We start from the raw sequence: 15841 nt of genomic DNA on the forward strand, positions 1-15841 counted from the left end.
CGACACTCCTAATCAAGCCCCATAACAGGCAGTTGAGTAGATTCTGAGGAGTATAGGGAATGGACTTCAGTCCAAATAACAGAGTATATTGGGCCTCCGAAAATAATGGAACTTAATCCTTAAGGAAGCACAGCTGGACGCTTGTCACTTGCCAGTAGGTAGCGATCTGCTGGACCTTTGGTGCAGCAATTGTCCTGCAACAGCAACTATACGCACTATAAGAGATCGTTAAAATCACGCTCCTATACGCATCTTCTTGTAAGCGCGCGTATTTGCACCCTTCGAAATGCGCGTGCTTGAACTCGCCATCCTCCCTACTGCGCCGACACCTGCACCTTCATCACAAAATGTAGGAAACCACATCACTCGTAGTCTTGTATTACTGCATCATCTCTACATAGATCGATCTTCTCGAACCCTAGAAATCAAACAGACAGACAGACAGACAGAAAGACAGAAGGAAAGATGAGGAAACCAGCTTCATCATCAGCAAAGGCAATGAAGAAAACAACTGCAGGAACAACAACAACTAAGACACCATGCTGTGTAAAGATAGGGTTGAAAAGGGGACCATGGACGGCGGAGGAGGACGAGCTTCTGTCGAATTACATACATCGAGAAGGCGAAGGAAGGTGGCGCACGCTTCCGAAGAGAGCGGGTCTGCTCCGCTGCGGGAAGAGCTGTCGCCTTCGGTGGATGAACTACCTTCGCCCTTGTGTTAAGCGAGGCCAGATCGCCCCCGACGAGGAAGATCTCATTCTCCGCCTCCACCGACTCCTCGGCAACAGGTCTACTTACACATATACATACAAACACATACATTAATCTCATAGTGATATTGAATTTGGGGATTTAGGGTTTTTTTCAGTTACTGAATTAATGTTTAATTTGTATTATTCATTAGGTGGTCACTAATAGCTGGGAGGATTCCAGGGCGGACAGATAATGAGATAAAGAATTACTGGAACACTCACCTCAGCAAGAAGTTGATAAGCCAAGGAATTGATCCAAGAACACACAAGCCACTAAATCCTTCTTCTTCCAAGTTGAATAATTGCATTCCTAGCTGTTCTAACCCTAATCCAGAAAATAATAATGTTGGGGATTATTTTCAAAATGGGTATGTCCATGTCCAAAGTGCTTCCATTGATCATCATCACCTGCAGTATCAATTACCAGGAACGTTAGCAGTGAATAATGGCTGCTCAGCCGGTTTGCTCAACAACAATCAAGAAGAAGATTATGATATGAATTGCTGCAATGGTGATGATGTGTTCTCTTCATTCCTAAATTCACTCATCAATGAGGAAGCTCATCAAAATGAACAAATGGCAGATCCGTTGGTTTCGATTTCCTCTTCTTTTTTCGGCTTTGGAACAAGCTGGGAGTCTCCTCTGGTGTCATCTACTTTTAGCCAAAATGATCCCAAGGGAGTTGAACCACCTGCATGTACTCTTCCACAGTGAAGCTGCATGCATGCATGTTGGTTTGCCTGGTATTTACTCTATATCTCTCAATTCTAGGGTTTGCATGGTTTTTATGATTTTATGTATCTCGATTATGCGTTAATATTCTTGTGTCTTCTAGACATCATATTATTTCTATCAATATGTTGTTGTATGTGTGGGAATCTATATATTTATATATATGTGTATTGGTGTTCCAAACAAACTTAAATATCTTTTGAACAATATATGAATATGATTTGTATGAACCTGATTTCATTACATGTCTCTCTAGAAGTTCTTTATTAGTCATATAGTTGTCAAAGAGCTTCCCAAGAATTATGGGATCACAAGTTATCAACTAAGTGATACTCAGGTATATATAAAAAATAAAAAAAAAAGGAAAAAGAAAAGGAAATTATATTGAAAGGCATATTCAACAAGCAAATACAGCTTGGTGATGTTCAAGTAGGTAAAGATTATAGTACTAGAGATTAGAGAGAGTATATGCATTTAGAATTTCATAACATTTATTCCAAAAAATCGATTATGCTTTACTTATATTAAGAAGAATGATCTTCTTCAGTGGATTTTCCTTGATCTTGTTTAGTCTATTTTCTTAGAAAATAAGACTATATATGAATCTTTGACTGGCCTACTAATTATTAACTTAAAATGATTGCAATTAACCTCATATTATGGGCAATCCCTCAATATCGTCGGATTAATTAAGCTAACCCAAAAATGTAACACATAATTAAATAAATTAAGAAGGTGAAGCACCTAAGTTGTCCTGATTGCTAGGTATATATACCTTATTTAGGCGCTTCCCGTTGATTTAATTAATGCAACATATATACACTATATTCATTTACTCTATAGTTTGTTTAATGCTTGAGAAAAGCATTAGTTTAGGTTAGATGGAAATATCTAGCCTATGCATTCATTGCACAATGTTGGTTTTGTTATAAATCGAATATTCGTGAAAGCACTTTATAAATACAATCGAACTCGAATAGGTATTAATTATTCACTATGTGTCTAAATTCATACGGTTGTGTCCTTAAAATGACGTACATTCTTAGCTGAGAGTGATTGAATCTTTATTTATAAATCATATCGATAACTTACACTTAAACGACATGAAATACAAGTTTTAACAGGTTTCTATAATTTTGAGATTCATGAAGTTCTAAAACCATAAGCGAAAATGTAGGCATTCATTAATTTTTTGCCAAATAAACAGGAAGGAATAATAATTTTCCACTTACATTGGTTACAGAGTGCACAGTATTTGAATTCATCATGGGTTGATGCATCCAATTGCTGCATAAAACTTGTGTTTAATGCAAATCCCGTCACCCTGTAAGCTTTATGATTATTATTATAGCCATTGATTTCAGACTTTAATTAAATTAATTAAAGGCAAATCAAATGTGTAGTAATATTCATGCATGGTTAATTAATTCATCAAAAATTCTTCTCAATTAGGATCAATCACACCTTATTGTGTATTTATGGGCTTACGGTTAGGACTTTTCTATCGCTAAAGCCCACTTAAAATGTTTTATCTTTAATAGGCCCACTTACGATTTGCCATATGTAGATTGTAGATTCAGAGCCCATCTTATATTGGACCTAATTCTGGCGAGCCCACTATCATTGACTGAAAAGTCTCAAAACAACCAGTCTCCTACAAGGCTACAACATGTGATTGGTAGATAAGTGGTTTGACACACTCTCGCTATGACGAGTGTCCGGGGTTTGCTGTAGCCCCTTTCCTGGTCTATTTTTAGAAAAAATAAAATAAATATGTAGTATTTAGTTTAATGAATCTATAAATTTTTTTTGTTTGAAATAAAAGTTAAAAAAAACATCGAATGTCTTGAATTTATATCTTATGATTTAAAACTGTTTTTATTTTTTTTCATGTTGACATTATTTTATGTTTTAAATGAAACATAGGTGGTTGGATTTGTTAGGCGGAACACTACACATTAATTCCTTTGACGTGCATTGCATGCGTTCAAATAACATCAACTTTTGAGGATATCAAAGACTCAAAAATCTAACGGTCCAAAATGATTCCCGTTTTTCTTGTTCCTTTTCTTATTATAATTTTTTAAAAAACATGCAAGGTTGGGGGTAGTTGCTGAACAAATTTACAGAAGTTGAACAGGGAAAATATTGGCTTCAGTGTCTAGAAAACAATAAACTCTATTGCATGAATGTAGGAGCAAATATATATACACTACACAAGGCATGTCTAACATATTTCATATTTATTTATTTTATTGATCAGTCAAAGACATAAAAGGCATTGGCATAATCGCATTATATGTTTTTTGATCAAGAATGACATCATATAAATTTGTTATTTGGACATATACGGATATTGTCCTAAACTCAGGACTTCCTAAATTCATACGGTTTGGATCCAGAGAGACTTAACAACTAAACTTTCACCCAAGTTGTTTTATCTATAAACGTGGTTAATTATTTCCAATTCCTAGTTGGAGAAGTTATCAATCATTTTTATGTCCCTAAATCAACACTTGAAATTGAGGTATTATGATAGTTCAAGCCCAGCTAACCAATATATACATACACATGCAATTGAACAAATTTACATTCACGTACAGCTTTTGTAGCAAAGTAATTCCAATCACTAACAATCAGTAACTAATGCTAAACAAATGGCTAGTAGAGAAGAGACCCTTAATTAAAGAACAATATTTCAACCCATAAAAACAAACAAACAAGAAATTGAAAAGAAAAAAAAAAAACCAAAGACCAGAGAGTTTTGAAAGCAAACTTACCCGGAAAACCTTGGCCGAGTATGTAATTAGGGTTTGATTAGCTTTTTCTTTGCATAATTGCTTGCTTTCTTTTATATGATCGAGGGAGACAATGATGAATGGGAAAAGTAAGAGAATAGAAAGTTGTATATGTATGATAGACAGTAATATTTTCTTCTCCCAAATAAGGAGGTGAATATCTTGTTATTTAGTTTTAGATTGACCGGTAGATTTGTGGGTCTTTTAGACTAGTTGGGGGGGTATATAAGGTAATTGACAACCAAACATTCCAAGTCGCTAGAAGAGTCAGAGTTTTGTTAGACAGACCAAACTTTCTCTTCATCAATTAATGCCATAATGCAAACAAAAAAAAATTGGTCCTTTAATGCAAAAGCTAATGTTAGAACAGGGTGGGAGGATTCGAACCCTATTCACCAGGATAATACATACTATCCTTAACATTTCAAATAGTGGCTCGGGTGTATGCAAACAAGCTAATGAATTACTTAAATATTCCTCAATTTTATATGTCCATATCATAAATATGCAAACTTACAAAGATGAGAAAATTTATTTATATACAAATGCATACCGGCAATTAGAGAGGCCCAAGAGTTGCTTAATTTCAACCACTTGTCGCAGCCTTAGTTATTTATCTGGACTTAGGAAGTAAAGATTTCATTTGAGATCAGGAGTTCGATTCTAAGATGACGCAGTTATTTTCAAGTATTTATGTTGGGTCTTGACCCAACTAACCCATCATGCAGGTTTGCGCATGTCTAGTGAGGTGTGAATTTGAGCTTAATAGACTGTCCAAAAAGAACACGCATGCGGAGTTGTTATCGGGTATAAAAAAAAAAGTTGCTTTATTTTATTTTTTGATAATCTACTCATATTAACTGTTATATAAAAAGGACATTGGACATTGGACATTGGGCTTGAATCGATCACAAAGTGTTGGATTATTGGTTCATGTTTTGTTGAGGTCATGTGCCGTGTCTGTCTTTGGATCAATCTCATTTGCCGCAGTAAGACAGTGGGCCGAGAAGTGGTTTTGGGTTGGGCCCAAGAAGTGGGATCCCAAACTTTCCTACCATTCTTGTCCTTGCCTATTCGTATGCATTTGTTTTTTGTCCTTCTAGCCCTTCTTTCCACTCCTACCATTTTCCTAACCAACTATGAATTTAATGATGACATGATTATTAAATGAATCAAATTAGATGTCGTATTGTCATGGCTTAAATCTCACAATTATTCTCGCATAATCCAGTCGAGTGGTTTATAAGCACATTGAAGACGTGTGCATGGCAGTAGGAAACAACAAAAAAGATCAAACAAACTTTTAATTAACAATAAAACACTGGAATCCACCAAATTTGAGAGAAAACTCTTTAGGATTTTCCAATGTATTTCTCCAAATCAAAAGTTAACAACCAGTACTAGAGCCGGCTACAACCCTAAAAGGATGAAAAATGCGAAAACATAAAATTACTACAATACCATTGAAACATAGAATGGTCCATTTAAGACCCTAAATGATGAAATTTCATAAAAATACGGTGGGGTTAGAGGCGTAATGCCTAGTCCTATTCACCACGTCGATCTGGGTCACCCGGTCGAATTTCGTACGATTTTGACAACGTGACATTTCAATCATACTAAGCTATTTTATTGTAAATATTGCAAAATTAGTCCTACATCACCCATGGCCTAGAACGGACTATATCTTCAATAAGTTTGGGGATCGAATTTCAACACGTATTTCTTTAATTAAACCAGTCTCTATGATATTATGAGATGAATAGCACTAGCAGACAGATTAGAGACAAACTCTCCAGTTACCTTGTCTCTTGTTGATTTTTGTTTTCGGTGCTAGAGACGAGAAGTCGTGCTTGGATTGTTCTCTGAGTCACATTAGTATCTTTTTGTTTACTTATTGATTGGATTGTAACTTAATTCATTGTCTGGACAACATTATTGCTATTACTTAACCTATTATTATTGAATTCTAGGGTTCTGGCATATCATTGTCGGGCTGCTCCATATACAACAAAACATTTATTCGAAAGAATACCACATGTACAAAAAGTGTATCAAAAGGTGAATTTTTTGGTGGACAAACTCTCCTAATTGAATTGATCCCTCAAATAAAAAGGACTTGCGAGTTTGTCAAGCCTACAAATTCTACATCAGATCCCCATAATTCAACCGAGTAGTGTGGAATTATTGGCTCATACAATATGTCAGGTGGAGCTGTCCGGACAGGCATTTATATTGTTCGAATAGCAGGTGTTATTTTGGTGACAGAGAACAATCTATCCGGACAGGCCAAGGAATTGTCCGAACAGATGTCGGAGATATGCAATCGGGACAACCATTTAGATAGAACCTTTTAGGTTTCTTTATTGAGTGTGTTGATTCGGCAATACACTTGGAGCGCCCCCTAGAGCGAGACGAATAGAGAGAGAGCACTATACAAGGATAAACACTTTAGAGAGAGAGAGAGAGAGAGAGGATCCAAGAGATAGACGAGAGAGCAACTCTTGGAGTTCCGATTGCCTTGTGTGGGTTGGGTCCTTGTCTTTGTTTTCTTCTCCACTTGGTTTCTTGTAGAGAGAGTTCGGGGGAACAAGATAGCATTTAAAGTAAGTTTGTTCTTCTTATATTGGTGAGCCTCTCGATTTGTAACTTCTCCAAACATAATGGAATATTGGATCTCTGATACTCGTGGACATAGGCTTTAAGCCGAACCACGTATATCGTTTGTATTCTTTATCGCTTTGATTTCTTGTTTAATTCTTTGCATACCTAGCTTGGATTTTTTTGATTCAATCAATTGAATTGATGCTTAGTTTGTGGGTATTTGTTGATTTTAGCACAACAAGTAGTTTATAAGCAAATATTCACTCTCTCTCATACAACCAAGGCTCTCATACAACCAAGGCTTTCTCTTGGCTTAAGAACCATAAACGTTGATCTATTACAGAAGAACAAAGTCACGTGGGCTCAGACCCAAAGTAGACAATATTGATTTGTAGTGTGGGGTAGATTTCCTGACAAAGTTGCATATGAATCTTGTTATGGAAATTATTGAAGTATTAGTTTTAGTGGGCTTGAGGTGGCCCAGAATCATCATCACTTGTAATGCACGCTTGAACGCATTTTTAATTGATTAATTAACATGCCCTTGATCGCTAACCATAATTACTTTATTGGTGAGAAAAGAAAAGCATCATTTTACAAGTACACCAACAACATACAAAATGTTAAAATATGATATCTTATGTCTTGAGAATCCGAGTTTTCGATATACAATCATTATTAATAAATAATTAAAAGTGGGTTTTCTCCAAAAAGATACAAATTAACATGATTATAACTATATATATATATATATTATGATAACAGAGAATGACATCATACAAAGTTCTCATTTGGATATGTGATATGGTCTTAAACTTGGGTTATCAGGTCTGCGTTGACAGAAATTTATCATATGACGACAGGGTAAGTTGTGTTAAAGCTCAGCGCGTGATAAGAAGACTTTTGCTTTAAATGAGAATCGAATTCAGGATCTTTCGAGCCCATACGGTGGTTAACACTATGTGTATTTATCTTTTCGAAGAAAAAAAATTTCCTTAGTGAAAATCAGTTTATACACAAGATAGAATCGAAAGAGGATACTCCTCAAGCAAATAAACATCTTCCGAAGATGAATGAGCAAATCTATCTAGGTGATGTGCCACAAAATTGATAGATCGTTTGGCATGTGAAAAAATTCAACAATTGAAAAATCGAGCATGACGAGTCTGGATATCATGAAGAACAACACTACACAGATCCAAAGAGAAGTATGCATGGGCAAATTATAATGAAAAATGAAATATGATGAGGGAAATATTTTTTAATGACATAATCATCAAGTAATGACAGATGATTACAAGAAGAAATAAAAGGACAACACAAACACGTAACTAGATTTTTGAATCCATACAATTGGAGGATATGGTTCTGTTCCTACGCATTATTGGTGCACCCACCAAACAAAATTGGATATAGAAAGCGAATAATAAGACTGGAGAGAGAGAATAATCAAAAGAAAAAAAGAAAAAGAAATATTAATCATGTATGGGCCTGGCATGCAACATCATTCACACAATCACACGTGTACCCAGTCCCACATACACTTTTATATATATATATATATATTTATAGAATACATTTTAATGTAGAGACTTGAGACTTCTAATCTAGGACGACTTGTATTCTTGTTGGGAGAAGATCAATCGATGGGAAAGTTCAAAAGGGTTTGTGTGTTTTGTGGAAGTAATTCTGGGAATAGAAAGATATTCAGTGAGGCAGCTCTTGATCTTGGCAGACAATTGGTAGGTTTTTCATGTACACAAGCACACGCACATACGGAGAGAGATGGAGATTTTCAAGTTATTGTTAATTTACTGTATGTTTTGATGTTGTAGGTTGAGAGGAAGATGGATTTAGTGTATGGAGGAGGAAGTGTTGGGCTGATGGGATTGGTTTCCCAGACAGTTTATGATGCTGGATGCCAAGTTCTTGGGTAAGAATATTTACAAAGGTTATCAAATAAACAAGAGACATCAAATTCTGGGTTGGCCTGGTCATCTATATATCTTCAATTGATTGTTCAATTGTTGATTGTGTTTGTTATTTTGTCCAGAATTATCCCAGAAGCACTTGTTCCACTTGAGGTATGAGACCATCAGACCATGTACCCTGAAAATGCTAAGGATCCCAATGTTTTTTTGTCCCTGCTATCCCAAAAGTTGAGATTAACGCACATGATCTTTGTGAAATCGTGGACGTCCATCTCAACGTTTGGAATAAGACAAAAAACACTGAGATCAATGCCCCTGCTTGCAACAGTTGCAAAGATTGTCAATAGGTACTAGGTAATTGCTAAATGCACATGAGTTTTGCTAAATGCACACAAACATGTTTTTTTGTGTATTATATGAATTGACAATTGACTTGACGTATGTGTATGTATGATATAACGGCGTTACTTTTTATGTGTAAAGGAGGAACCGTCGTTTTTTTTTTCTTTTGTCTTCTAACATTTGTTTTTAAGTTTAAAGGGAAATGACCATCTAGGACAAAACAAATTTACTTATTCCATTTATTCAAATTCCAACAATTACAGTAATTAAGGAGCTTTTCTGAAGCATTTCGAAATTGTTCTCATTATTGTCCCCAATAATTTAATGTTATTCCAAGATTACCCCTCATTTATTGACACGTTTTGGTGATTATATGACTATCCTACCGGTAGGATACAATATGTAGCATAGTGATAGGATACTTAATGTATCCTACCGGTAGGATATGGTATGTATCCTAGTGATAGGATACTTATGTATCCTACCAGTAGGATATTGTAATTAGACGATACTTAGTTGTTCCACGATTGAATTTTTAAGATAAATTAAATAATAAATAAATTAAATTCAAATAAATTGATAATTTATTTTTATCTTTAATTAATTTAAAGTCATTATATTATTTTTAATAATTAAATTGTTTGTTTGGATACAGCGTATACAACAAATATGCATAATATCCCTGCACGTAATTTATCACAAAATGCTACACAACACAAATGTTAATAGTAAAAGTTCAACCAAACACCTACCCAGCATTCAAGCAGCATATCTGCTACTAAAATTGTCCAACATTTCTGCTACCACCGTTTCTGCTAGAATATCTGCTACTTTGCAAATGCTCTACCAAACTAGCCCATAGTACGTAAAGGACGACATTTCTTAATTAACCCCACACAACCCATGCCAACCAACATTCAGGGTGTATAATACCACACAACCTATATGTTAAGTTGTAAATTAAAGAATTTTTTTAGCATGAAAAAATGACTTGAATTAGTGTACCAAAAAAAATATTAACACCTAATAGTCTTTGACTCTTTGACTGATCGAAAAATTCTTTTAAAAATACAAAATAAAAAAAAAAGAGACAAAAAAAAGGTATAATCAAAATGTTGATCAAGAAAAGAATAGTAAAGAAGTCGACGAGGGGTAAAAAGTAAAAAAGAGGAAAACAAAAGTGAAAAGGCTATCGTGGACCCCACTAGTATAATGTAATGATTATATGTAAAAAAGAAAGAGAGAATAAAAAGGTATCATGATGGTGTATGTGAAGAGTGAAAAGACAATCTTGGAATCAACGCTGTGTGCATTTAGTAAATTTTGTGTACATTTAGATGTACCCTAGGTACTAATACCCGACTGTCCACAGATATCAGGGCAGTCAGTGGGAGAAGTGATGATCGTGTCAGATATGCACGAAAGAAAAGCAGAGATGGCTCGCAGAGCAGATGCTTTCATTGCACTTCCTGGTATTGTAATATCTGGAACTGATAGCATCTTCTTCTTCTTTTGGAATTGTGTTCATCTAACTCATTTCTTGGTGACTTTTGTTGATGAATCAAGGAGGATATGGAACGTTGGAAGAGTTGCTCGAGATGATAACATGGTCTCAACTTGGAATCCATGACAAACCTGTAAGCAAAGCATTTCACAGAAAATATTTTCCCCAGAAGGTACTGGATTAAGTTTACTCACATTATAAGCAAATCTATGTTTAGGTAGGTCTCCTAAACGTGGATGGATACTACGATTGCCTGCTCGGATTGTTTGACAAAGGAGTAGAAGAAGGATTTATCAAGCCATCTGCAAGGAACATCATCGTATCAACAAAGAATGCGCGAGAGCTGCTACAGAAGATGGAGGTATCTGTATGACCCAGCACCATAGCAAACAAAAGTTCTTGCTTTCAAACTAGATTATCAACTGCAACTGAAACTGCAATTGAGAACTACATACTACAGAGCAGACGGGTATGGGTTTTGAAAATGTAGGATTACATTACATCAATGAATACTTGGTGAACAGATGAATCAATAGAACACCACCAATAATATATAAACAACCGCAATGCATCTCATGAGCACACATCACATACCCGTTTACTGCAATAGAATATAAAATCAATCCAAACATGGATTAGTAGTAGTTCCTGGCAGTTTCAGGTTAGTCAGATGCATTGTCTACAGCAAAAAAAGGTAAGCTGGTTCAGCAAATAAGGACGTTAATGAATTGAAGAGAACATGAGTGCAACAAATGTTTGGGGAATGCTGTATAGACACATTTATACCTTAAGAACCTCGAATTTGCTTTTGCAGGAATACATTCCTCTACATGATCAAGTGGCGGCAAGACAAAATTGGAACACAGAAGAAAACCACAACACTAACTGTAGCTGTTTACCCTCTTGATCATACACTATGTAAAGAAGGATTCTAATATAGTAATCCTACTTAATGGATGATTCTTGGTTCTTACTGAAATAAGGCAAGGCAGAAAAGGGAAGACACATTGTACAGTGCCTCAAATGGCGCTACTTGTGCAGGCGAATCCCATAGCTTTCAACAGCTATACTGACATCCAGAAATAATACACAAGATTGCATTGCCCACATTGAACTTCTGAACTAGAGCTAGCTTACTCTGTGACAAATGCATTTTAGAAACTTTTCCTTTTCCTTGTCCTCATAATCTACTCTCAAGCTTGATTCATTATATGCATGTTTCCAAGTAACAGATAGATATCTAATTACATCAAAACAGTGCAACTGTTACTGAAGTAGAAAGCATGTCGTATATGAAAATAGATGAAAAACTGAAAACAATGCATCAAATTAGATACTACCGAAGGAGGGGTGGGGGAGAGAACCTGCTGTGAACCTTTAAAAAATGCAAACAGTTAAGAGCTGCCGGAAGTTCTTGGGAGCATAGCAAAAATTAGAGAATAACATCCATAAGTATTAAGATGGTAAAACTCTTAGAATAATGGAGGCATAGGAAAAAAAATTCAGTTCTAGTTTTAACACATAGGAAGTCCTGGTTCATGACTCACGGATATGGACATTGTTGAGTGGAAACCTTTGCCAGTAAAAGCTCAGACTGCCAAAATGTAATCTCTCTTTTTAAGATTTAACACGATCCATTAATTCTATTTTCTCTTTCATGAAGTTGCTTTTGATTCCATATTTGTACACTGAACATGGAGAAGCCTTCGATAAATCTAAGTTCAGTTGCTACTAATGACCTTTTCAGATTAAGGCTTGTCACAATAGACACGAATTCTATACCAGTTTTATGCTATCCCTTAGGAATAATCGGAGGATAAAGGCCCTTTCTTTTCTCCTTTTCTTCTGGTTTCATGAGTAACTCCACTTTGTGAGAGGGTAGTGATTTTCCAACCAAATGTGGAAGTTCAGAGAAAGCTAAAAGACCTTCATGTCTTGAATCAGCCATTTGAAACAAGTAATCAAATGTTCATGTTTAACATCATGTGCATCAGTGAAGTGAACATACCACATCAGAGTGAAGAAGAAGAAAGAGAAATACCCATCTGCCAGTGAACGATATTGAAGTATGCACAAGAGATCCAAACAAAAGAAAAAACAATAGGAGCTGAATCTAATTACACATGTCAGCCTCTCATGAGCAACAGGAATGGCCAATTTTCAATACAATAAAAAAAACAATAAAAGACAACAAAAAGCTCGAAACCAACTAAACGATTTCATCTGTAACCGAATCAACGTTGGTAAATATAACAAGAGATATGAACCAATCCATGGAAAAAAAAAACTATAAGAAAAGCAATAAGATGTATTCCAACCTGATCAGCATGTATTAATTCCATCCTTGCAATCTTTGGTCAAATTAAAAAACGTTTCCACCCGTGTCTTTGCCCTGTAAAGAACCTCAGTATCCACAGCAACTCTCATGTACCCATCAAATTCAACTGGTCGTCCATTGTTCAAAAGCCTCGTCTCATTGTACCAATCACTCATATTTCCCCACAATTCTTTGTAATCATCAAGTAAATGAACCTTGAACTGAGACCTTAATTTGTCAAAGTAACTATAAAATGGCTCATTGGTTGCTATATATAGATGCCTCCAAGGCTGAATCATCCCTCTGAGCTTTGCAAGCAAAGCATCAGGTGATGTATCAGAATCCAAGTTCGGCCAAAGCTCCGTATTCTGGGCCTTCTCTCCTCTAACTACATGAACTGCATCAAAATCCCAGTCCATTCTCCCACTGATCTCAGTAACTATATTCATCAACCTTTTGGATTTCCAGATTGCATGCCATGGCCTCTGGATGTACTTTGCAGCTTGCCCCTCACAGACCCTATACCAATAATTCTCTGGCTCAGGAGTATCAAACTGCCTCCATATAATTGTGCTCTTGTCTTTCTTAAGTTGCATTGGTGCCACTTTATGAGTCATAACTTTCCTAACAGGCACTTTCCGCTTGTGTGAGCGATCCCATTTCTTCCAATCTCCCAAAAACTCAGCCTCCTCAACAATTGATCCCACCTGTTTAAGATGCTCAAAATCAAAATAATATCGAAAATCCTTTCCTTCCTCATCCTTACCACTTGAAGTGTAAGTCCCTGACAAGCATATACTCAGATCCAACACAAATGTTCTATTCAAGTACATTGCCTCCCCCAATCCACACATAAAACTCCAAAGATAATGATTCATTCCCTTACAATAATCCCCACCACGAGAATAATACAAGTACCTTCCCTTCCTGAAGTTAGACTCTGATCCCAAGGTTGGGACCGTATCATTGATCTCAGGATCGCGAACTGCTGGTGCAATGTTTGCATTGCCCCCACGCTTGGTTCCATTAAACCTACTCCTAGCACGTCGGGCATTAAGGCCTGAATGCCAACCACTTGCGTGCACCACTTTATAGGAACAATTCACTCCAAGTCCAATCTGAAACCTCCTAAAATCCCTGTACTTCCTCCAAGATTTTTCCTTTCTATTTCTGAACCGCCATGCCACATCGCACTCATTCGGTTTTGAACCATTAACGGGTGTCTGATACTCCATGAACACAATAGACTTGAACCACTTCAAGTTAAACTTCTCCAACGCAATTAAAACCCGCGGATCCGAGCAATTCACAACCGTCAAGTCTTCACAGTCTGATACAGGGTTGGAGGTCGAATTTGTGATTGTCTCTTCGGACTTCTCAATCACGGCCTCGGTGATAATTCCTTGAGATGCAACAGCAGGGGCCGACACAGGAGAGACAGCAACCAAATCCTCGCCGGTTTGTAGAATAGAACCGTCAATTTTGAAGGTGGCATTTTCAGTTTCAGTGAATAGCTTCGTTAGGGCTGGAGCTGACTCCAGCCAAGGGTCTGGAGGCTGGTAGGTGATGGCAATCACAGTGAATATTAGCACCGAGAACACAAACACTGAGAAGCAAAAGTTGCTTACTAGCTTTATCAAGTTTTGCCCTATCGGCTCGGTACTTGAGGTCGATTCCTTCATGGGTTTTCTTGAATGTAGAAAACCCAAGCCGTAAATCCAATCAGATCTTGAAATCAATCAACAAAACGACACACTGAGCAAATCTAGGGTTAGGGTCTAAAACAAACTTGGTGCACAATTGATCAAGTGAGTGAAAGAAACTAAGAAAGTGAGGGAAAATTGGAGGAAAACAAAGAGGAGAAAAGTTGGCTACGGATTTACTTACAATTAAAACGAGGTTGAAGGAGATCTGAATGGATTTGCTGTGCAAATCTTGGTAGTGTATAGATATAGATGGAATTACTTTGGACAGTTTTTGAGTCGAAATGTGAAAAGTTTAAAGCTTTGGTTTGAAGGGAAGAATGGAAGAGTGTGAATTTTGACTCCACAATGAGTTGGCAACAGCACAGTCTAGTGAGTAGAGATAATGCCATGTCAGCACGGTCTAGGAGCCGCTCTCCCACTAATTCTAGTATCTTTGTCACAATTATTCTAAATATTGAGATGAATGCGCATGATTTTATATGAATTATGTCGGACATATTGAACCAACAATTTCACATAGATTGTATACATTCATCTCAACATTTAAAATATATGATAAAAAAAAAACACGACAATTTTTAATATTTTTGATCTAAAAATTATATTTTAATATCGTTTATTTAAAACCAAAAATAGAGGTTACACTAACAAACATGGTAGATCGTGATGTAGCAACTCCTAGATTAGAATGGAAGGTTAGCATGTCACTTTCAAAGTTGTTATTAGGATGACAATCCCGAACCATCAAATAGAATCGTTGTACTTTTTTTTTTATTATTATTAGAAGTGTAATAACTTACTAATCTAGGCTAACTCATTTAGAATTGAAGGTTAGCACGTCACTTCGAAGGTTGTTGCTAGGATGACAAAGACGACAATTTGCAATTACCATAGATTATAGAACGAGTCTATTTCTTTTGTTTTGTTTTGTCATTCTCCTTTGAAGTGGATTTACTCTCATGTTGGTCAAGACATGCATGTGTTTTATTTGGATAATTGTTGGATATCGTGAAACACGAAAGATTAAGAAAGGCCCATATAAAGAAAGAAAGAGTAGGAAGGCGGGACTTCTTTTGGGCCCTAAAGGCCTAATGGGCTAAGCAGGACAGTCCAGCTGCAATTAAACATTGAAGTAATTTCTTTCAATGAATATCA

General features: G+C 36.2%; 3 protein-coding genes and 1 long non-coding RNA gene across 5 annotated transcripts; 2 read left to right on the forward strand and 2 right to left on the reverse strand.

Moving 5' to 3' along the window:
* Positions 1-424: 424 nt before the first annotated feature.
* LOC120016689 (transcription repressor MYB5-like) lies at positions 425-2702 on the forward strand. Its single transcript, XM_038869592.1, has 2 exons — positions 425-788; positions 905-2702. The coding sequence occupies exons 1-2, from the start codon at positions 466-468 to the stop codon at positions 1464-1466; spliced, it is 885 nt and encodes a 294-aa protein (XP_038725520.1). The 5' UTR covers positions 425-465; the 3' UTR covers positions 1467-2702.
* Positions 517-4446, reverse strand: LOC120016691. The gene is made up of 4 exons (XR_005472021.1): positions 4265-4446; positions 2717-2808; positions 975-1160; positions 517-790 (listed from the first exon to the last, which is right to left on the reverse strand). It is a non-coding gene; the product is annotated as an uncharacterized LOC120016691 (long non-coding RNA).
* Positions 4447-8471: 4025 nt separating this feature from the next.
* LOC120016690 (probable cytokinin riboside 5'-monophosphate phosphoribohydrolase LOGL1) lies at positions 8472-11770 on the forward strand. 2 transcript variants are annotated; one of them, XR_005472020.1, is made up of 7 exons: positions 8472-8628; positions 8722-8819; positions 8940-8970; positions 10532-10631; positions 10726-10796; positions 10881-11132; positions 11478-11770. XR_005472020.1 is itself a non-coding variant. In XM_038869593.1 (7 exons), exons 1-7 carry the CDS (start codon positions 8533-8535, stop codon positions 11568-11570), a joined length of 633 nt encoding a protein of 210 aa, XP_038725521.1. In that variant the 5' UTR covers positions 8472-8532; the 3' UTR covers positions 11571-11770. The 2 variants fall into 2 exon arrangements, 1 of the variants encoding a protein (XP_038725521.1); XM_038869593.1 differs by having other exon boundaries at positions 10881-11024.
* Positions 11771-12743: 973 nt separating this feature from the next.
* LOC120016687 lies at positions 12744-15040 on the reverse strand. Its single transcript, XM_038869591.1, has one exon. The coding sequence runs from the start codon at positions 14660-14662 to the stop codon at positions 12986-12988; it is 1677 nt and encodes a 558-aa protein (XP_038725519.1). The 5' UTR covers positions 14663-15040; the 3' UTR covers positions 12744-12985.
* Between the last annotated feature and the right edge of the window lie 801 nt (positions 15041-15841).

This window comes from Tripterygium wilfordii, chromosome 15 (assembly GCF_013401445.1).
Source record: "Tripterygium wilfordii isolate XIE 37 chromosome 15, ASM1340144v1, whole genome shotgun sequence".
Taxonomy (NCBI): Eukaryota; Viridiplantae; Streptophyta; class Magnoliopsida; order Celastrales; family Celastraceae; genus Tripterygium; species Tripterygium wilfordii.

What these genes read in the sequence shown, in the direction of transcription:
- LOC120016690 (XM_038869593.1), top strand. Translation starts at nt 8,533, where the DNA reads ATGGGAAAGTTCAAAAGGGTTTGTGTGTTTTGTGGAAGTAATTCTGGG. An exon ending in TTGATCTTGGCAGACAATTG is followed by an intron (nt 8,629 to 8,721) that starts GTAGGTTTTTCA and finishes TTGATGTTGTAG; the next exon opens with GTTGAGAGGAAGATGGATTT. An exon ending in AGCTGCTACAGAAGATGGAG is followed by an intron (nt 11,025 to 11,477) that starts GTATCTGTATGA and finishes TTGCTTTTGCAG; the next exon opens with GAATACATTCCTCTACATGA.
- LOC120016689 (XM_038869592.1), top strand. Translation starts at nt 466, where the DNA reads ATGAGGAAACCAGCTTCATCATCAGCAAAGGCAATGAAGAAAACAACT. An exon ending in CACCGACTCCTCGGCAACAG is followed by an intron (nt 789 to 904) that starts GTCTACTTACAC and finishes ATTATTCATTAG; the next exon opens with GTGGTCACTAATAGCTGGGA.
- LOC120016687 (XM_038869591.1), bottom strand. Translation starts at nt 14,662, where the DNA reads ATGAAGGAATCGACCTCAAGTACCGAGCCGATAGGGCAAAACTTGATA.